Source organism: Seriola aureovittata, chromosome 18 (genome assembly GCF_021018895.1).
Source record: "Seriola aureovittata isolate HTS-2021-v1 ecotype China chromosome 18, ASM2101889v1, whole genome shotgun sequence".
NCBI lineage: Eukaryota > Metazoa > Chordata > Actinopteri > Carangiformes > Carangidae > Seriola > Seriola aureovittata.
In genome coordinates this window covers 12,542,116-12,564,250 of record NC_079381.1, presented here as the reverse complement: position 1 = coordinate 12,564,250, position 22,135 = coordinate 12,542,116, and the positions used below count along the sequence as shown (strand labels likewise).

The 22,135-nt window shown below is 40.0% G+C and overlaps 2 protein-coding genes across 5 annotated transcripts; both read left to right on the top strand.

Annotated features, from left to right (window-relative positions):
- The first annotated feature begins 959 nt into the window (after positions 1 to 959).
- LOC130186379 (oxysterol-binding protein 2-like) lies at positions 960 to 13,935 on the top strand. Of its 3 annotated transcripts, XM_056403480.1 has the most exons (15): positions 960 to 1,485; positions 2,356 to 2,561; positions 6,404 to 6,654; positions 6,802 to 6,970; positions 7,865 to 7,985; positions 8,094 to 8,160; positions 8,318 to 8,455; positions 8,566 to 8,811; positions 8,964 to 9,084; positions 9,278 to 9,381; positions 9,727 to 9,822; positions 10,292 to 10,476; positions 10,638 to 10,858; positions 11,315 to 11,509; positions 11,994 to 13,935. In XM_056403480.1, exons 1-14 carry the CDS (start codon positions 1,325 to 1,327, stop codon positions 11,458 to 11,460), a joined length of 2,232 nt encoding a protein of 743 aa, XP_056259455.1. In that variant the 5' UTR covers positions 960 to 1,324; the 3' UTR covers positions 11,461 to 11,509; positions 11,994 to 13,935. The 3 variants fall into 3 exon arrangements, with proteins under 3 accessions (XP_056259455.1, XP_056259453.1, XP_056259456.1); XM_056403478.1 differs by having other exon boundaries at positions 11,315 to 13,935; XM_056403481.1 differs by having other exon boundaries at positions 961 to 1,485; positions 11,318 to 13,935.
- Positions 13,936 to 14,830: 895 nt separating this feature from the next.
- Positions 14,831 to 22,000, top strand: slc35e4 (solute carrier family 35 member E4). Of its 2 annotated transcripts, none has more exons than XM_056403482.1 (3): positions 14,831 to 14,964; positions 16,056 to 16,666; positions 18,823 to 22,000. In XM_056403482.1, exons 1-3 carry the CDS (start codon positions 14,846 to 14,848, stop codon positions 19,353 to 19,355), a joined length of 1,263 nt encoding a protein of 420 aa, XP_056259457.1. In that variant the 5' UTR covers positions 14,831 to 14,845; the 3' UTR covers positions 19,356 to 22,000. The 2 variants fall into 2 exon arrangements, with proteins under 2 accessions (XP_056259457.1, XP_056259458.1); XM_056403483.1 differs by lacking the exon at positions 14,831 to 14,964 and adding an exon at positions 14,994 to 15,518.
- The last annotated feature ends 135 nt before the right edge of the window (positions 22,001 to 22,135 follow it).

Here is a 22,135-nt window from a genome sequence, read left to right as displayed (position 1 = left end):
ACATATTGTCAATTAAAACAATTTGATTCTGATTTCGTTCTAAAACGTATGACTTTAATCTGAAGAAACTGTCTTAAATATCAGATATTTGCATTAGCCAAACAATCGCTGGACAAAACAGAAAAGGTTCCATGAAATGTTCTGCATCTTTGCATGAAAAATGACTTGATTATCAAATTAGTTGCCAATTTATTTTCTGTCAACTGAATCAATTGATTGACTGATTGATTGATTCACCTCATTTGGGTAGTTTAATCTACACTCAGTTGTCAGTTTATTGGTACACTCACTTAAAACTAATGCAGTTCAATACATCAGTCCTACAATAACAACAACAACAACAACAATCTGCCCTTCATGAGGGTTATAATGTTAGGTTTGTGTTGAAACAGTTTGAGGAGGTATTGATTCAACTTCATGCTCTGTGTACAATGCAGTACAGTTCAACACAAACTAAACATAATCACAATGAAAGTAGGATTTATTGTTGTATTAGACTGCATTAGCTTTAGCCAGGTGTATTTCATAAGCTGCCAACTGATATCAAACTGTATATCAAAGCATCATGTATGTATTGCTTCTAAAAACTTAATTAAGTAACTATATCCGTCAAAAAAAATTGAGTAAAATGTACAATAATCTGAAAGGTAGTGAAGAAGAGGTTGAAAGTATGAAAAGAAAGTACTCAAGTACAAGTAAGCCTACTTGTACCACAGCACATTACTTGAGTAAATTTACACCCCACCACTGGTCACTATTATTGAAATTATTGAAATGAGTGTAATTCATTTTTTCGTGGTGGCAGTGTTCTTCCTCCATAAGACTCTTCTTCCAATGATGCAGAATATCGCAGTAAATGCCATATGTGAGCGCGTGCGCACATGCACACACACACACACACACACACACACACACACACACACACACACACACACACACACACACAGACCTGCACCCATATGCTACAATCCAGTAAGGACGTCATCATGATCCCCCCTCTCTCACATCCAGGCTTTTATTATTACACGCAGTCAACGTGCGGGCTCAGCCGCTGAATAGTTTCATGTATGTTGTTTGTTTTCTTATCCCATCTGGAACAGAAGCGATAGATATTTTTAAAACTATATCTCAGGGTAAAGGGGGACACTGGCAAAACCTCAGCTGCAAGCTAACGGGAGCTATAGCTCAGGATAGGCTACAGTGCAGCTGGCTTACTCTAGCTAGCTAACGGTACAGCTGTTGACAGGCAGGGGCAACTCCACTCAAACTGCACCGACTCCTGATCCATCCCCGCTGCAGTAACGTTAACGGCCGAGGGGAGCAAATGAACGAGCTGGTGAAGAGTTTACCCTCCCCGACTCTCCCGGGGCTCCACCTGCCGTGTTTGGATACCTGCAAAGGCTGGCTCTTTAAATGGACCAACTACTTGAAGGGCTACCAGCGGCGATGGTTCGTCCTCAGTAACGGCCTGCTGTCCTACTACAGGTAACGGTAACTAACGGGTACAGCGACCGTTAGTGCTCGCCCTGGCCCAATTTGCAGCTATTCATTCGCATAAAATCAAAATTTTATGAACAAATTAATTACATGCATGGTGACAGAGGTGGTCTGGTGAAAAATATGTATTTTTTAATGTTAAATTAAACTTTTTTTTCTGATCAGTCATCCGGCCCGAAGAGGGAGTGCCCTGAATGACGCAAGTTAAGCAACAACAAAAACCACTTGAGTCATAGAGATGAAAAATGACGAATTATAATTTCTATTAATAATAATACTTTACAGCTACATCCTGTGTCCTACAATATTTTTGACATATTTCGTAATGATTTCACAGAAGAATATAATAAGCTACATGATTAAATGTGGGGTAGCTAACAAGTTGAACTGGAGTTAGCTATGTATGTAACAAAACTCTATAACAATGAAAAAAGCCTGTTCCTCTACCTAAATTGTTAAAAAATAACTAGGTAAAGTTACAGATGGGTTAACATTATGACATGAAATACAAAATTATAACAAAATTAGAAAACGGGTAAAATTAAACAAAAATTTCTGAAATTTTTGTTCTGAAACATTTGTTCTGTACATAAGTACCCATTTTAAATGTGATAAAATGTGTCAGAAGCTACAAAGCTTGTCTCTGGAGAAAAGCTTTCTCATTGAGGCTTGATTGTCTGACAGACTTATTGGGATGCTATTTTAACTGTAAACTACTTTGAAATAATTCAGAAACAGAGCTGCCCCATTTCTTAAATGGAGCACATAACATGGACCTGAGCAGAGGGGCTGGAGTGTTCATCTTTTTCGTCTGCTGTCATAAACTGACATTAACAACTTTATGCTGTTTTCCCTCAGGACTCAGGCAGAGATGGCGCACACTTGCAGGGGCACCATTCCCTTAGCAACAGCACACATTGAGGTGGGTGACACCTGCCACTTGGTGTTAACCAGCGGCGGCCGAAGCTACCACCTGAAAGCCACCTCTGAGGGGGAGTGTCAGCGCTGGGTGTCAGCTCTGCAGCAAGCCAAGGCCAATGCCACTCTCCTGATGCATCACTCAGGTGAGATGGGCAGTTTATATTCAGTGTGACTCGTATGTTTCAACCAGTACGATATGTTTGTGTTCATACATTTAATCTTGGTTGATTTTTAGCCCCGCAAAGAAGAAATTCTTTTGGAGCAATGTATTCAAATTTGTTGTTCCCTTCAAGAAATGTCCCAGAATATCTACTTAAATGGAACAACATGTTTCACCTGAGAAAGATTGGGGTAGACAAACTAATTTTAGCTGCAACCTGAATGCAGGCTCCTGCAACCAAGACCCGCTTACCTAAATACATTATTATTGCTGTATAGCCTTTAGTGTTATGTCAATGACAGGCCACATGAGGGCAGTGTTTAATATGTTTTGATGGAAATGGTCTACGTGTGTTATTTAATGCAAAATCTACATTAAATCATGTCATATTAAATGACTTATTCGTTCAGCTTTCATTTTTACACTATTCATATTTTACCACTGGACCGTATAATATAATATAACATAACATAACATAACATAACATAATATAATATAATATAATATAATATAATATAATATAATATGTTTTGTCTTCTATGACTCTGGGAGACATTTTCTGTTTGCTGCTGTCTAGCCTCTTTGTGGACGTTTTAAAGAACCAGGAACAAAGATGCACAGTGAGGTTTTTCCTCTCTCTCTTTCTGTCCCTCTCTTTTGCACAAATGTGCACAAACACACATGCAGCTACCTCCACCCTCCTACTCTGTCTCCTTTCTCCCTCCCTGTCTCCTTCAGTATGACGACAGTGAGAGCTGAATGAAATGACCTTCCTGTAGACTCCTCCTTCCGTTCTGGTAGCAGGAGGGGTAAGAAAAAAAAGAAAGAGAGCAGGAGGGTGTGAGGATTTTCATTGAAAATATTTTTCACCATACACTCTGTGGACAATAGGGAGACATGAGTGCTGCCTTTTCTATGAGTGTCACCTTGTAAGTAACACGCTTGTTATTTTACTAACAACAAAATTAGATATTTGATAAAAGCTGTTCGTCTGCTTTCATGCTTGCTTGCATGTTTATTTGTTTGTAATTGTGTGCAGTGTGTGTATGTTTGTGGAGTTCTCTAAGTTTTGCAGTAAGCTAATACTGTATTCTGTGCAAATGTCTGTGTAAATACATTGATTGGATTTTCCTTGTACAGAATTTGCTGGAAAGTTAACAAAAATGGCACCATAAAGTCACTGCAGAACAGTAGAACAATAGTTAACAATCAGTCTCAGTCAAATGTGTCATGTTTCCTCGTATTTGTTTGCGACCGATTTAAATCCTACTCTACTCTCTGCTACAAGAATCATTTCTAAGATGCGTGTGCATGAAAGTTCCTTTTAATGATGAGTAAAAGGTTTGCACATGCAAGATGCAAATCATTGTTTTCTGTTCTTCTGGCTGTATTAGCGTATGGAGATCATGACTGATGTGTGAGGTGTTTATGCTGTGTATGCCATTGTATAGCAATGGACTGGTAGTGATTACTGCCAAAATACCAAACAGAATTTACAGAGCCGAGCCCATTTGGAAGATTTTATCCTCTTTCGGAGGTTTCCTACAGTTCAGAAATTGTGTTTACAATGCTGTCACTGTGTGTTTGGGCTATATTTTTTTGCCATTTATTATTGTAATCATAGATTTTAAATCTTACCAAGGCTGTGCATGTTAATATCCTACTAATCTAATGTCTTATTCTTGAAAAAAATATCGGTAATGCTGACTATTTCACACAATTTTAAACAGAATAACTAATGTGTTTTTATGCATGTGCAAGCACAGACATTAATCCTTTGGTGAGGTGTGTGTGTGTGTGTGTGTGTGTGTGTGTGTTGTGTGTGTGTGTGTGTGTGTGTGTGTGTGTGTGTGTGTGTGATGTGATTACAGATTATTATTGCATGAGCCTTTGATTATGGGTTTAGTGACAATAATAGCAGGTCAAATGAATTGGCTGAAAGTGGATTAGAACAGCAATAATTAAATAGATGTTGCAGAAGTCATCAGGCACCTATGCTGTAATAGGTATCATATGACCACTACATGCTTTCCATTTTCCAGAATAATGATATGCAAAAGGTACATTGTGATAAAATTCTAACCTCTCTAACAAACATTATCCAATGAAATGTTTACAAGGATGAGACAATAAACAGTACAGCAAGCTTTCAGCATGGTAATGTTAGTCTTTGATTGCTGCATCTGTGTTGCAAAAGCTTGCAGTGTATCCCCTGATTTTCAACTCCAAGTCTCTCTTCCTACACTGTGTCCATATTGGCGCTCCCTCTATCACCTGTAGGTGTGTTTTCATGATTCAACGATGAGTCACCAATTTGTCTCAGACGCTCTAGAGTCCTGTGTGAAAAAAAATAACTCAGTAGTACACAGACCTCACCAGTGTGCCTTCCTGCTACATGTAAATTATTATTCTGTGAAGATGTATTATGGCTGAAGGGAGAGTTGCACATCCATAAAACATGTTGGGTGGCAAATGGACCCACATCTCAAATTCATTATCTAGTGTCTTAACATCATTAGCACCGTTAGCAGTAAGTCAAGTGAGATCCTTTGTCTCTCTACTGCATATGGGTCATGAAACCATTACAGAAGCCAGAAGGATTTTTCACCCTCTTATTTTTAATCTTCTACTCTTGAGACATTGTTAATCCAGTTTGCCCTGATTGTTTTTATTCCTTTTCCCCTCTAATAGCATGTAGTAGTTGGTCTCCTTGCTTTTGTACTCACAGGCAATATAGACACTGGCCTAGATTCAGGAAACATGCTCAGGAGTTTGCAGAGTACAAACACAATCTGTTTCTTTTAGCAGAGAATAAAGGTTCTGACCTAGAAAAGTTCCATTACATATGGTGGAGGCAGTTATTTGCATTTTAAAGATGGATTATTTGTGTTTTACTAATGTAAATAAAGCTTTTTTAGGTGAATAAAAGACTTAGGTGACTTTTTTTCACTAAGGCTTTAATAGAGCGCAATTTGCTCTATTAACCTCTCTAGCCCTTTGGCAGGTCTATTATTGCAAATACATATTATGCAGACAAGCACTATTTTAAGCCTCACAATTGATTTAAAAGTCTGGTCAAGGTTTAGTACCAAAGCTGTGAGGCTGAGTTACAAGACAATGTGTATCGATGTATACACAAAATAGCTGCAGTTTCCATGTGATGCCAAGGTGAAAGCAATTTTTATTTCAAAATTTCACTTGTAGTGATTTAGCTTTAATCTTGCAGTGGAACAGGAACACAAAAAATGTTTTGTCTAACTTTGGCTTATAGTGTCAAAGTCCAACGGGGTGAAATTTAAGGGAAATATTAACTTTAGATTTTTTTTTTATTTACTAAACTAGATTTAATGTTCAAGATCTCTAAGAATCATTTTTATGTTATGGTGTCTGGTTAGAAACCCAGTTTCCCTGAGACTGATGGCTCAGCCCATGCCAATGAGGGGTAGAGAGAGAAAGAGAGGAGGAAAACGGTAGTGCGTCATCTTTTTTTTTTTGCGCCCTCTTCTGCTAAAAATAGCCTAGCCTCCTGATTGCACAGGACTACGTTTCCACGGCAACAGTGTTCATTCACAGCTTTCCAATCTTGTAGAGGAAGGGGTGTGCAGGATCTGGGAGTGAAGTGTTATTATCTTCCTCCATCCGTTCGCCACTAACACTCTCTGAACTCATCTCAATCTAAATTTACAGTATTTAAAATATCTTTCTCACTTTGTCTGATGAGCGATTCATTTCCTGTGTACTGCTCACTACAGTATATAACTTCACTACCATAAATGTCCAAATTATTCAAATATCATAATAACCTTTTCCTTTCTTTGTGTGAAGATGACTCAGGAGATGAAGGCCCTGTACCTCAGGAGGACCGTGCCCTAACCCAAGGGGTGCTCAAGACTCTGGCCAGCAAGCTAGATGACCTGAGCACCTGTAATGAGCTGATAGGAAAGCACGGCGCCGCTCTCCAGCGTTCCCTCAGCGAACTTGAGGAACTGCGTGGATCCGCTGACAGCACAGACAAAGTGAAAGCTGTTAATGAGCGAGCCACCCTGTTCCGCATCACCTCCAATGCTATGATCAATGTGAGTTCACACTGTGCAAGCCTCAGCCAGTATAAAGCCACTCTAAATTGGAGACTGATCAGTTGCAAAAGTCTATTTTAATGAGGGGATGCAGGATGAGGGCTCTGCTTGCAGCATCTTTTCATGTTTGTTGTGTTCACACCTCAGGCTTGTCGTGACTTTCTGGACGTAGCAGAATCTCACAGCCGAAAGTGGCAAAAGGCTCTGCAGTATGAGAGAGAGCAGCGTCACCATCTGGAGGAGACCATCGAACAGTTAGCCAAACAGCACAACAGCTTAGAGAGAGCCTGGCGGGAGAACCCCACCTCATATACAGGTGAGACACATCACACTCTGTCTCCTAGACGCTCCAGACATCCTCTTCTGTGTAGTGTTAAAGGCAAAGCATAGTCTCACAGAATAAGGATATGGCCCTCTTCTGGCCAGTAGTAGTGATGCATTTCTGTCACCGGAATGCATCTCTTTCAGTCTCATCGTATCACATCTCAATTTTTAGTGCATTTATCTACATGGGAAGGCAAAATAAATGAAACACCTTAGCTTAGATTAGTATTTTATTGAGATTGTCAGGTCAGCTAAATTAACACGCAACACACACTTTGAGGCTATAGTTTGTAGTGTGTGAAGAGAATGTCTTATTATGTGTCTTCAAATCAGTGTTGGTGAGGATCTTCTTGTGACCACTTTTGCTCTTTGTCAGCACAGTTTTTTTCTATTTGACATATATTCTCATAATTTTCTAGACTATACGTGCAACATTATATAATTTTGCAATATTTGCAACTTATACACTGAAGGCAGAAGGCTGAAGGCAGTTCTGTAAATTACCATAACAGACTAATACACAAGTGATCTGTATATTAAGTTGCCAGTGACATTCCATAGAAACATAAAGCTACTTACATAGTAAACACTACAGAGCTATAAATAGGCTAAATATTTACTGCTTGAACTGCTGTTCACATTCACATCCACATCACATTCAAACATTGAAGGAATGTTAATTAAGTTGAATCAAGTCTCAAAAAAATGTTGCAGGGTTATTCTGTCAGATTCTAAATTTTCTTAACCATTGTGTATTATGATAAGGTGCCTCTGTCATTTGGCCACCCCTTGTACAGAGGCACTACATTATGTATGATGCACATACTGTGTATTTATAGATGTATAAGAGCGAACTCGTCCCTTTGTCCCTTGTTTGCTGCTGTAGGTGTGGAGCGGTCTCAGGGGGGGGAGGCGAGTGATGAGAATGATGACGCAGAGTTCTTTGATGCCATGGAGGACTCCCCTGCATTCATAACTGTGACAGCTAGTGGCAACGTACAGCACAAGTGAGACATCATGTCTATGCATAATAATCTCAGGGTCGTGTTCTACAGTAGATCAATCTGCAGAAGTACTACTTTGAACTGTATTTCAAATATGCTGCTTTCTCTTAGGCGCTCAGGGAGTAATCTGAGTATGATGAGTGGTGGAATGCCCAATGACTGGACTCACAATGAGAATGTAGGTCCCAAGTATACTGATTTATAAAATAAGGGTAACTTTTTACCCAGTTGTCCTGTACACACAAAATTTTACTTCACTCTCGCCTTTCTGTCATTTTCTTTGTGTGTTTCAGTTAGTACATAAACTAAAGCTTTGTGTTTTGTCTTTTTTTCAGGATACCTCAGGCACAAACCACATGCAGCTACGAAGAACAAGACGCAGCCGTATTCCTGACAAACCAAATTACTCCCTTAATTTGTGGAGTATCATGAAGAACTGTATTGGCAAAGACCTGTCCAAGATACCCATGCCTGTAAATCCAAAACATAATAGCTTTTATTACATGTGGATTTGAGTAAATTCTACATGTGGAACTATCTGGACCACTTACAAGAAGCCTTTCGTGTCTGTGTGTGGTCTCAGGTAAACTTCAATGAGCCGTTGTCGATGCTGCAGCGTCTGACTGAGGATCTGGAGTACAGCGAGCTTCTGGACCGGGCAGCTCGCTGTGACTCGTCCCTGGAGCAGATGTGCCTTGTGGCTGCTTTTTCTGTCTCCTCGTATTCCACCACGGTCCATCGTACAGCCAAGCCCTTCAACCCTCTGCTGGGGGAGACTTACGAGCTGGACCGACTGGACGAGTATGGTTATCGCTCAATCTCTGAGCAGGTGAGACAAAAACATACATCATACTCACTGTATTCACATGCACATATCCTTACACACACATTTTGCACACTTAAGTGAAGAACAATAAATTTATACACTGTAGGACGCCTATATTGCCTCTGCTGACACCAGCCAATACCATTCACTCTCAGGTCAGTCATCACCCACCAGCTGCTGCCCACCATGTAACGTCACAGCGAGGATGGACCCTGTGGCAGCATATCACTATTGATAGCAAGTTTCGTGGGAAATATATTTCTGTTGTGCCATTAGGTAAGCACTGAAAACAATCAGATATTTTCCTTGATGTAGTTCATGTTGCAGTTCAGTATACAGTATATTATACAGTATACCACCACAGCTGGTATCTAAATACACACAGAATATGTGTTAGAATATGAATAATTAGTTATATTCAAGTAATTATAAAACTATAATGTCACATGCATTGTTTTCTTCCCTGTAGGAAACATTCACCTGCAGTTCCACTCGAGTGGAAACCACTATGTGTGGAGCAAAGTGACATCAACGGTACACAACATTATTGTAGGAAAACTTTGGATTGATCAGGTGCGTTCCTCTCAAGTGTTTCCCTCCTTTAATTGTCAAAAACACAAACAGTTTCTGACTTTGTTCGTGTGTTTGTGCATATTTTTAGACAAGTAAAACAGTGAAAATAACTTAAAATAGAGACCTTCTAAAAAACAGTTTACTCCAAAAGAAGCTGAGTTAGGTTGCAGAAAGGAAATTATTGTTCAGAGATGTAATATGCTTGTCATCAATGAGCAAGTGTGTGTGTGTGTGTGTGTGTGTGTGTGTGTGGATTGCGTTACAGAAGAACGTCATTTGGATCATAATACACTTTTAAGTCACATCTGGTTTTCATGCTGTCTTCCTGTCTGTTGCTGTTGGCAGTCTGGGGATATTGACATTGTAAACAACACCACCAAGGACACCTGCCGTCTCAAATTCTCCCCCTACAGCTATTTCTCCAGAGATGTCCCACGTAAGGTATGTGCGTTTTATTTTTTCATTCTCTAACAGACAGCTAGCTTCTTTGTTGGTTGTTCTCATTCAGATTTCACTGCATTTACAGTTTTACACTTGCCAGAAGGTGGATGTCTACAGCTACACAAGCCTGAGTCAAAACTCTACAAAACTGTTTTAGCAGATCAAGCATCTCTCTTGCCTAATATGTTTAACACATCATGTATCCTCTATCCTTAGTGCTTGCCACTGTAGATCACCTTCAAGAGGTATCTTATTACTGGAAAATGTTTGTGTCATAATATCAACATCTAGTCCAAAGTGCAAAATTGTTAAATGATTCAAACACACCCAAAATCTGAAAGAGTTGTCCAAATTAGAGATAAAAAAACTAAGAAAGGTAGTACCCAGCTGGGAATATGTCAGTACCTAGTGGTCAGAACATGCATGTAACTGATCTCTTCCTGCGTGTCATTTTCTCTGATGTCTCCAGGTGACAGGAGTGGTAGAGGACAGAGAGGGCACAGCCCATTACATCCTGTCAGGAACCTGGGATGACAGGATGGAGAGTGCCAAAATAGTGGACAGCAGCCAAGGATGTGGAGGTTCTGAAGGCAAACAAAAGACAGTTTATCAGACTCTTCAGCCAAAACTCTTGTGGAAGAAATATCCTCTCCCGTATGTTTACTTTATCTAAAACATTTCTACCACATCTTGATGATTGAAAGTGGCATTTCAACTTGCCCCTCCCCTTTGTGATCTGTCCTCTCCTGTTTCTCTCTTCCCTCTATCTGACCTTTTGTCTTAATGTGTTGCCTCTTCTATCTTTCACTCTCCAGAGATAATGCAGAGAACATGCACTTTTTCTCCTCCCTGGCTTTGACTCTGAATGAACCAGAAGAGGGTGTTGCGCCCACCGACAGTCGTCTGCGGCCAGACCAGCGGCTAATGGAGGCAGGTCTTTGGGATGAAGCAAACGGCCAGAAGCAGCGACTGGAGGAACGTCAGAGGCTGGAGAGGAAAAGGAAGGAGGCGCAAGCAAATCAGGCTTTGGAGGAGGGTGAGGACAAAGAAACCAACATGAACAAGAAAGATGATAGAACATAGCACATACATAGCTTTCACATTACTCTCACTAATAGTAATACAGATTATGGGTTCATGAATCTAGATACAGAATATTGTGGGTGGAGTTTGTGTGTCTGTCCATGGGCAACAGCAAAAACTACACTTCCAAATGTTACAAATGTTACAGTATAACATACTATTTGAATCAAAACCAGAGGCTGTCGTTCTCCGTGCTTCATTTTGTTCCTGTATTCTTGAAGTAAAAATCAAAAAGTGGAACACACACAATACATGAGGAATGTAACAGAACTCTGTCTGGAAAGAGTTCTGTTACATTCCTCATGAAGGGTGCAATATTTAGAGAGCATGGAGAAAGTATAACTTTGTGATATTCTGGAAAATAGTCCATATTCAAGCAGTTGTCTTAAGAAACGTGATTCTGTGCCAGTAGGTCAAGATATCGAGGGTTATCAGCCACTGTGGTTTGAGAAGAGGACAGATGATACAACAGGAGAAAGCACTTACGTCTACAGGGGCGGCTACTGGGAAGCCAAAGACAGACAGGACTGGAGCCAATCCCACGAGATCTTCTAAGACAAACTTTCCCCCGACATCATGGCATCAGGCAGTGGCTCCTCCTTATGTAAGGATACTCTGTGAGTTATGGACAGTTGTTTATTTGGGTTAGGGTTATGGTTATTAGGGTTGTTTATTTGAGTGTGTGTGTGTGTGTGTGTGTGTGTGTGTGTGTGTGTGTGTGTGTGGTGTGTGTGTGTGTGTGTGTGTGTGTGAATGGGAGTAGCCCTCACTTCCAGAATTTTAAGCACAAATCAAGCTCCTGCTTCCAGTTACTAATCTACTCACTTCTGTTCTATTATCGCTTGTGTTTTCAGAATGCATGGCCTCAGTCTGTGTGTATGCTTCAGCAGGGAACTAATTTATCAGAGAACATATAGTTCATATGTGTGTGTATGTGTGTGGGGGGCTAAATTATTGAGATATGCTTTACAGAGAAATCATTTCTGCAGCAAAAACTTCTTTCAGCAGGTGTGTGTGAGAATAACTTGGGGGCAAGGAGTGCCGCGAATGATTTGGTATAAGCACTCAATGTCTTGTTCTCCTCAAAGCTGGAACAACATGCTGCTCATGGCGGGCTCTGACAGAGACAACTGGCTTTGAAAGACCCATAGCAGGATAAAGCATTCCTCTGCGCTCAAAGGTTTTTTCACTGCTGAACTTCATATCCTCCCTGATTCCCGGGGATTTTGACCATTCTATTTCTTAAAATTACACAAACTGCATCTTGAAGGATTTATAGTTATTGTCCACTCTAACAGGTCTCTAAAGAGCAGCTATTCAGTCATGGAAACCAAAGTAGATGTCTTTCTCTTTGGATGGACAACTGTCTGAAAACACCATGCTGTTTTATAAGTCACTCCTGCACATGATCTTAAAATTGTGTTTTGTGGTTGCATTAAAGGGACACACATTAAAGCCAATTTACTAGTAATGAAGAGTTCCACACAGCCTATGAAAATAGTTGTATAATGTCTTTACTGGTCCTGGAGAATTTTGTTGAGTCTGAGAAAATCACAGTACCAAAGCGACATCACTTGAGTAATCTCAGCTTGGACATCATGTGTCACATACTAGGAGTGTGAAATTTGACATTTTACCAGGCCGGGTGGGTCAAGGTAAAGACACCTTTTGGGTTGCATTATGGGAAATGTAGGATCCAGAATTTTTGGAGCTTGATGCATATTAAGGACTAAAAGTTAGGATGTTTAAATTAGTCTTTATTGAGTCTCTAAACTTTATGGAAGTGCAACAATAAATCTACCACTTCAAACAGCTTGAGACTCAACCACTGAAGAATAAATCTGCCAAGCTTGGAGGATTTTCTTCAGCAAGAGATTACATTGGTGCTTGATGGTAATTTTAGCCTTAATTATGTAATGAAGTAGTAAGCCCCTAGTAACCACTGCATCCCAACTCTGAGATTCTGTACAGATTATAGCAATCTGTTAGAGTATTTTTTTTCTTTGGAGCACACTTACATGTATACTTCAGGGTATTTCAGTTTTATTGTATTTTACTCAGAAAGAATATCAGGGTTTAGCATCTTGGCAAGTAGCAACAAACTTGTCCCCCCTAGTTAAAACAAGTAGAACTGGTGACCGCTATGAATGGTTCCTATCTTTACAATTGTTTATTATTGAGACGTGTCAGCAATAACACAACTGCACAGTCACTTGAGAATAAAATAATTCAAGATCAGAAAGTTGTTTTATGCAGCAAAAAAAATATGTTTTGGCAACAGTATCCCATTAGCTGACTCATGGTCATATGAAGAAATCTGATTTATACACATCAGTCCAGAGCCAGAAAACAATCAAGGAAAAGCTTAGCAATACACATGCTAAGGTTTTTGTGTGCAAGTAAGCACGGATGTACATAAGTAGTAAATATACATTCTCTTAATAAACAATGATAAACTGCTTATTTATAGTTTTCAGCTTCCTGTGTATTTTAATAGAGCATGATGCACATGTACGACTGCCTGATTGGTTTTGGCCTGTATATAGCAAGAATATAATAGAAATAGAATCACCTCATTTACAATCACTGTAATGAAATATTGTTTCACATTACTTGAACATTCATATTCTGGTCACTACTTAAACTCTATTTGTGTATACATAATCTTAAATGGAGTCAAGATTGTATACCAGTTAATGTGATGTTGGGGAATTGAAATTATCAATACAAGTTTATAAGACACATTGTATAATATTAATGATGCAAATAAGGTGTTGTTCAAATAAAGCACAATGTTATGTTTACCTGCTGGTAATGATACATGCTACATAAACTCAAAGATTTACATGGCAACATATAGCTATGCATGGTTTTAGAGTGCTTAAGCACTTCTGTAGTGAGAAGCCTCTTCACCTAGCTAATTGTTTGTGGGCTCTTGCTGAAAAATGATGTGAACTCACCTTTTGTGCCCAATTGCCTCGGAAATTTTACATTTTTGAGCTCAAATAAAAACATAAAGCTGTCACTGTGCTGTTGTTTACTGTCAAATCAATGTTGTTCAAATCTTTCAACTCACAAGACACGACACAGAAGACATCCATAGAAACAGTGTCTGCCATGATGCCTTGAGGCCAACAATATATATCTGCAGTGAAGTTGTCAGAAGTGCAGAATAACAGACCAGTAGGCACCAGTAACTTCTCATCTTACAATATATTACAGGCTTGGTAACTCACTAGACTTTCCATCTAGACTTTCCATAAACTTTAAATCATGATTGTACTCCAGTTAGATGTACCATGTTCAACAGGGTTTTAGAATTTAATGCCAACTCATCCACTATATATTATAATTAGATTCTAAATAATATGTAGTTATTACATTACATTACAAGTGTACAGGTCCTCTCCTGATATTTCAAAGAAAGATCCAGTAGTTGTTTAATTAATGACTTTTCCTCAATGGTGAATTTAAGGAAAGAAAACGTAATACCTCTGTATTTCCTCATGTACTTGTGATCATACTCTCACGCTCACTGCCCTCCATACCTAAACCACATTAACTGTGTAGGCTATATTTTAATTAAGTTCACCTTTAAATAGCGTGATCAACAAACCACATCTCCTCTTTCTGCAAAAAGGGGAACTTGAGAATTGAGTTGAGTCTTGTTTACTGTTGCTTTATTGTAGTTACTTAAGTGGAACAAAGAGCCACCCATGTATCTTTTATAGGTTATCGTTTGCATTTTGCAAATTAAAGCCTGCCGTTGCTACGTTATATGAAGACAGGAAACCCAATTCACGATTGTCACAGGATGATGGCTCGTGCAGATGTTAAACTCCAGGCTCCAACACTTCAAATCCTGCACAGACGAGAGGTTGCATTCATTTTCAACATGTACTGAATAAGCCGCCCATAAATGAGTAGCACTGCCCTTTAAATGGATCAGCCAATGACACTGAAGTGCGTCTGCTCAGGCTTGGCTGACAGCTCGGTGACCGACCGAGGGAGATTTGGGGGATGCTGCCAGTGTTGTCAAGGTACTCGTCGAAGAACAAGGTAAAAATGATGAAGCTCAATTGATGATAAAACGTGATTGACCTGACCGCAGTCGTGGTGTCGGTAACGTCTACGCAACGAATGAAAGCTAACGCCGCGTCGAGCCGGGAGTAACGGCTGTTGCCTTGTTTTGTAGCTAACAACCTAACGCTAGCTAACAGGCGCTGCCTCCTCGCAGTTACAGAGTGCTCCTACCAGCTAACGTTAGCATGAAGCCGAGAGAGCAGAGAGACAGTCAGCCGCCTAGTGTCAAGTGACAGCTCAGTCTACAGCAGAGGTCGGCTAACTTAACCCACCTTACCTTTTATTTTGTCAAACAAAAGAACTGTCCTGCTCTTGTGTTAACAGTTACTGAACCGTCCGATTGTCAAAAAAGTGTCGTTAATTAATTCAAACGTTCTCAACACCATGAATGAACAGCTGTCTAACCAGCTAGCTATACGGTGTTTGGTGCAACAAGCGACTTCGTGTTTTCGAACAACACAGTGAGTTGTCAGGATTTCCTTCTGTCCCAGTGCAGGGAATGGAATCACAAGATCTCCTCTGGCAATTAGGTAAGCTGCTATTTAAAGATAGTGTGGAGGGGAAAAAATGTGAACTGCTTATGCGCTGTCTGGGATTTATAATATTTAGTTACAGGCACATGCAGTACCTGAGTTTCCCCATGGTGTTTACTACACTGCTGACTTTTTGGTGCATCACACGGAGTCGTCACCGTCAGTCCATTGCTGCATATCGGGATAATAACCAATCCCCTCAGTCCCCGTCGTGGAAAAGGCGCGTACTGTTTTCCAGCCCGCCCTGAACAGCTCTCCTCTCCTCTGTCGGTCTTCCTGGTCCTGGATATGTCATGTTTGCCTGCGCAGAGCACGTTACACAACCAGCCAGTCATGCAAAATAGAAACACGTGTCTATAGGCGGTGCTGAAAATTGCAGGTTTACTGAACAACAAAGACCGGCGAACACCACGGAGAAGAAAAACAGCTGTGTCGCATGTTACTCTCGCGATTTTCAGCCCAAAACTCGCCGGCTTTGTCATGAATTTCATTTGGAGGTGAGAGGTACGGATTCAACATGTGTTTTCCTTTCAGAGAGGACAATGATACGAACATGATCAACGCCGATGGCTTCTCAAAATGCGAGGCGACTCTCCAAGAGAGAGGCAGGAGGAGGCCACCCGCAGAGATGCTCCATCTGCTGTCAGCTGTCATTGTTTGGCTGGTGACGGGCACCACCATATCCAGCCTCAACAAATGGATATTTGCCGTTTACAACTTCAGGTACCCTCTGCTACTATCAGCATTGCACATGCTGACAGCTATAGTGGTGGACTATGGGCTGATCAAACTGCGGGTGATCCGCCACAGAGGGGCTGGAGAGCAGGACCTGACACCTAGCGCAAAATATAAGGTGTTCCTGTTGAGTCTGACATTTTGTGCCAGCATCGCCTTTGGGAACATGGGTCTGAACTATGTCCAGCTGTCATTTGCACAAATGATCTATACCACTACCCCACTCTTTACTCTGGCCATTTCCACGCTTATCCTGGGCAAGCAGCATCACATCCTCAAATACACAGCCATGATGCCCATCTGTCTGGGAGCCTCCTTCAGCATCATGGGAGAGGTCCAGTTCGATCAAACCGGCTGCTTCTTTGTGTTTGCTGCAACCATGTTGAGGGGTGTAAAGTCCATTCAGCAGAGTGAGTACTTGTTTCCTGCCCTGTTTGTCACCTCAGACTGTTGAAATTGTCTCTCGGTTTTGTTGTATTTTTGTTGTATCTATAGAAAGTAACCTCTGAGTTAATTACCCTTATTTTTAAACTGGAAATCTCCTCTCTTGCCACTGACATCAGAGGATATTTTAGTGTTTTTCCCTGGGACACCGCAGCAGTCTGTGGTCCTGGAACTTTTTAATGATTTGGTGCGTCACTCCTCAGTCCAGTAACACACCCACACATAAAGGTGGAATGTCACAGTGGCATATTTTTTGGTTTCCTAGGAAACACAATACAAACATCAATATGTGTGTATGAGTTAGAGCAGGCAGGGTTACTTTGCATTGTGAGGACATGCTGATCTGTTGTGTCTGAATGTTTATCTTGGCTTCTGATGGACTGAAAGCTTCAGAAAGGCAGAACCTTTTGGAAGTAACATATACAATTTTCCGCCATCCTCTTGTAAGCCAGTGGATTCAATTAAGTATTTTTAAAGTTTCTCTGAATTGCCGCCCATTTTTTCTGCAAACTGCATTCAAGAAACTCCAAAATAAATTGAGACGCCCAGAGATGCTGTTGAGTAGCGGGTCAGAGTGGCTACAAAGGTCAGAGGAAGTTTCCTCTAATGCAGCATGTCTAAAAAAAAAAAACATGATGCTCCCTAAAAACCTAACAGTTTAAATTTCAATGATTCATTTTTAGTCATTTAACAATTATTGTTTTTATTGTTCGTTTTATTAGATGTACCCAGGATTCCCTGAAGAGCAGTATTGTTACTGAGAAGTTTATCCCAATGAAATATAGTACACAAAAGACTCTAAATACCAAAAATCATTTTGAGATTGAACATATGGCTACAGTTTAAGTGAACATACCCTGGTAGGGAGACAGATTAATTTCTTGAACTGATGTTACATGGGCTGAGTAGTGCCTTCATTACATTTATCCAATGTACTTATTTATCCAATGTTCTTTGCTTTCAGGGAAGCTTTTGTTGCAGAAATAGCTTTAAAGTTGGTGTCTGTGTGCAGTGGATTACGCTCTCTAACGTCATTAGTCTCCATAACATTGTAGTTGTCAGAAGAAAAGGAAAGTCATGTGTTCATGAAATTTTTTTGAGGACCTGTCTTACATTTCTTACATAACACAAAAGCAGATATTCAGTTCTGCTCAGAGGAATGTAATGCTACATACTTTGTACCGAGGGCCCCCTCAGGGTTAAAGGGGCAAGCTTGTGACTAGAAGGTTATCATTTGTAATACTTATATAAACCACTATAGCTGCTAAGTATAAATAAGTTAAATAATTATACAGGTAGGAAAGGTTATGGTTATGGCCTGCTTTTGCAAATTTGAGCAGAGTTTGAAAACAAGGGCCAACAGAAGGAAATTGCTGTACATTACTTTTATTGCTAATCATGACTAAAAAATTATGTCCATCCCAAGGATCCAAACTAGCTGGACGATGTTGTCTCAAGTTTCAACAAGCTATTTTCATCCTCTCTCACCTGTTGTTGTTTTTGTTGTTGTTGTTGTTGTTGTAACAGTTTCCCTAATGAGTTTACTTTTCTCTGACACCCTTTGGCTGTGCATGTCTTTTTGTTTAAAGGCCCAAAGTCAAAGCCTCAGTCCTCACAGATTTGATACTGTATGCCAATGAAATGTTTAAAGTGTGCTTAGCTTTTACTAAAACAGTCATTAGTTTAATGGATGTTTTGCTTCCGACATGTCCAGGCATTAAGGCTTATTACAAAATCTTTCAAAGAGGTGTTTTGCATAATTCCCTCCAGTTTTCCTGCTATCAACCCACTTGAAGCTTACTGTCAACTTTTGAACAACAGTTAATGAGTGAGCAGAAGAGAGTTATTCCTGTTATTTTGACAAAAAAACAGAGGAACCTTCTGTTATGTCACCTAAACAGCCAACTAAAATACACCATGTTTCTTAAAATATTTCAGGTAAGAAATCTAGCTGCTGAGTCAGATTCATGATGTATTACGACAGTTTTTCGTGACAGATTTTTGCACTTAAGTAGTAAATGCTGTAGCTACAGGACAAATGAGGTTTGTTTAGGTCATCTCTCAAGTCTTTGCCAGTACAATCATGTTTGTAACTGCTATCTACATGTCTTTGTTTAATTAGGCATCTTACTTCAGGAGGAGAAAATCAACTCTGTGTTCCTGCTCTACCTGATGTCCATTCCTAGCTTCTGCATCTTGACTGTGGCAGCTTTGGCCTTAGAAAACTGGGCTTTGCTGGAGTCGCCGCTGCATTACGACCGCCACCTGTGGGTCTTCATCTTGCTCAGCTGTCTGGGGTCAGTCATGTACAACTTGGCCAGCTGCTGCGTCATCACGCTCACCTCGGCCGTTACTCTGCATATCCTCGGCAACCTGAGCGTGGTGGGAAACCTGCTTTTGTCTCAGCTGCTTTTCGGCAGTGAACTCTCCGCCCTCAGCTGTGCCGGTGCGGTGTTGACATTGTCTGGCATGCTCATCTATCAGAACTCAGAGTTCATTGTCAGCTTCCTGGACGCACGCAGGGCCAAAGCTAAAGGGTCTGGACAGGTGGATTTTCACACTCCATGTGGAGAGGATTCGGACAAAGCTTGTGCATCTGAATCACCATATCATCAGCAGAGAACAGATGGCAAACAGGAAGATAAGATAGACTGAAATGTAAGGATGAAGGAGAGAATAAAATGTAGTTGGGAAAAAATGCTAAAAATCTTGGCTGTAGTTTTGTCTGTGTGTCATTAAGGGGTCAAGAGCAGCAGAGGGGGAGTGACCTTATAAGATCATGGTCACTGAAGATGTGACAAATCTTTTTTTTGTTTGTTTTATTTTAATTTTTTTTTACTTCCTCACTGTGCCAATTTATTTCTCCTCTGGTCACACAGAACTGAGGACTTCAGAGAGGAAAAGGTTGCCTTTACTTATCATGGTGATGGTTAAATTCTCTCCTTCGTCTGTAAATTACTCATACATAGCCTATACCGTTATATGCATGCATGAGCACACTAAACTGTTCGATACCTCATGAGGTATTTACACTGTCACTCGTACTACTCCACTGTGAAAATGTTCTCATTTGTAGAGGGCTCTAATCGATGGTTGGGTGGCTGTCGTGGACTTTGTCGGCTGCAGAGGGGGCGCGAGGCTTGGAGAGCACTCTGCTTCAAATTTGAAAGAGCACTATTTGTATTAAAATTATATGGTACTGTTACCTGACATTCACCTGGCCCTGTCATGGAAAGGTACTGGGTTTTTGGCAGCTTTTTTTTTTCTTTGTTGGTATGTAAAGCAGGAAGCTTGTTAAGTAAAGACACTGCAGTTGTTGTTATTGTTATAGGGCTGAAACCTTTGTTAAGAGGCAAAAGTTACAATGATGGACAAAGCCAACATTTCTGTGCAATGAGACGCCTCTTTTCCTCTACTGAAGCACATTTTAATAAGAGGCCTGAGCTCTTTGTTTTCATCCTCCCCTATGAACCTCGATGTGGCTTCCCACTTAAGGCCTAGATTTTGTTCTCATACCAGCTTGAGAGGATGGTCTCTCTGTAGAATTAGTCCAATTATTTCCATCTTTTACAGCAGTACGCTCACTGCAGCGTACCTCGATAATTAGGTTCACAAGTTCTCTAAGGAGTGTCACTCAGCTTTAGCTGTCTTTTCCCAATGGAAGATGAGCAAAATGAAGACTGAGTTGTCCTTTAAGGTTACATCTTAAATCCCAACCAATGTGGGTTTCATTTTTCCCTTTTTGTGGGTGAGATTTTTATAAAGTTGGTTAAGCAGCACATCTTCAAAACGGACCTCTGCTGGACAGTGTTATGTTTTCTCTCAGTATTTGTCAGTATGCTTTTACTTTTTGACGAAACATATTTTATCCCCCTTTTAATATTTATGTGGAAGAGAATATTTATTTTTGAAAGGCAATAGCAATCATTGGCTTTGTAATGCTGTAGACTTTGGTCCTCAAGTGTCTTGCACATGCATACATGTAATATTCAACAGCACTAGTCTTTCCTGTACCTCTCTGTAGTGAAGAGTCAGGCATACTAAGCAGAGGACTGAATGTCACTGCTCCTTCTGAAAGCATCTTAAATGATTGGAGATGTCTGTTACACTTCCTACAGATGTTTACTTTGAAAGCTCTTTTAGTTACACCGTGTTGTAATACTGGTTCTGTCAGACCAGATATGATCAATGCCCACGTGCAGTTTGACCTCACACGACACAACAACAAAGCCATGCAACAAGATTTTTTTTCTTTTATAACACCTGTCATATCTTCTGCACATTTTGCCATAAGAATAACTGCAAGCAGAACTGTATATTTAAAGATTTTATTTGATATGTCACAGATGGGTGCCATTTAGAAAATTACATTGTCCTGAGCATCATTTGATATTGAGAATTAATATATGAACCTAAAACTTTTTTTAAATCCCCAGTTAGTTGAAACTAGTGCAAGAAAGATATGAAATAGTTTTATTTTGCTATTTGCTAATTTGCTTTGTTGGTTTAATATTTCAAACTGACCTCAGTTACATGTTTAAAGAATATGTACAGCAGATCATTTCACTGGTTTTTCATTATGGAATACCTCAACTGTTAAATAGAGCTTATAATGCCCCTGTGTTCGTTGATAATTAATTATTGGACTGAGATCAAGCAGCTTTTCAAAAACCACACTAAAACTGCTGCATGCGAATGACTGATTTTATCGTTTCAGTAGAGTAATCTGTAACAGATGTCAACATATTTTAGGATACAAATGTTATGGTCATAACGGCCTCAGCGGGTCATTTTTTAGTTTTATACTCGCTTAAACTCTCACAGTCTTGTGTCAGTTTGGCAGGTTGGGCTGCTTGTTCTCATGGATATCATGTTGAGTATATTATGGGTGTGGCAAAGCAACAGTTGCACTGACAAAGGTATGAAGACGCTGCCTTCAAGCCTACGGTTCCTGTGTACATACTGGTTTTGATTGTTTGCAAAGCTAGTTGGATGTAAATAGTTATTTTATTATATTTATGTATTTTATAGTCATATACGGCTGGTTTAAACTATACTGGTTTAAGAATGAAACATTTGCCTCATGCCTTATTGGGACACACTGTAGAAGCGAAAGAAGTGATTTGGTTTGTCATTTTTGTCAAATTGTTTGGTAATACTTTGAATGCCAACAGCAGCCATATAGGTGCTTCTGTTTAGAGGCAAAGGTATGAACAATTCATATATACATAATCTGCAATTGCTTAAAAAGAATTAAACTGACTGGTACAATAAAAAAAATAACAAAACCAACCACCTCAGTGCTGAGTCAGAGTTGTTGCCTACATCAAATTATATAACTCCACTGTCACACCTCCAGCATATTTGAGGTCGATTCAACATTGAAGCTAGTGTCCTATACAAAGTTTGGTTTAAGTTGTTTATGTTTTTTATTC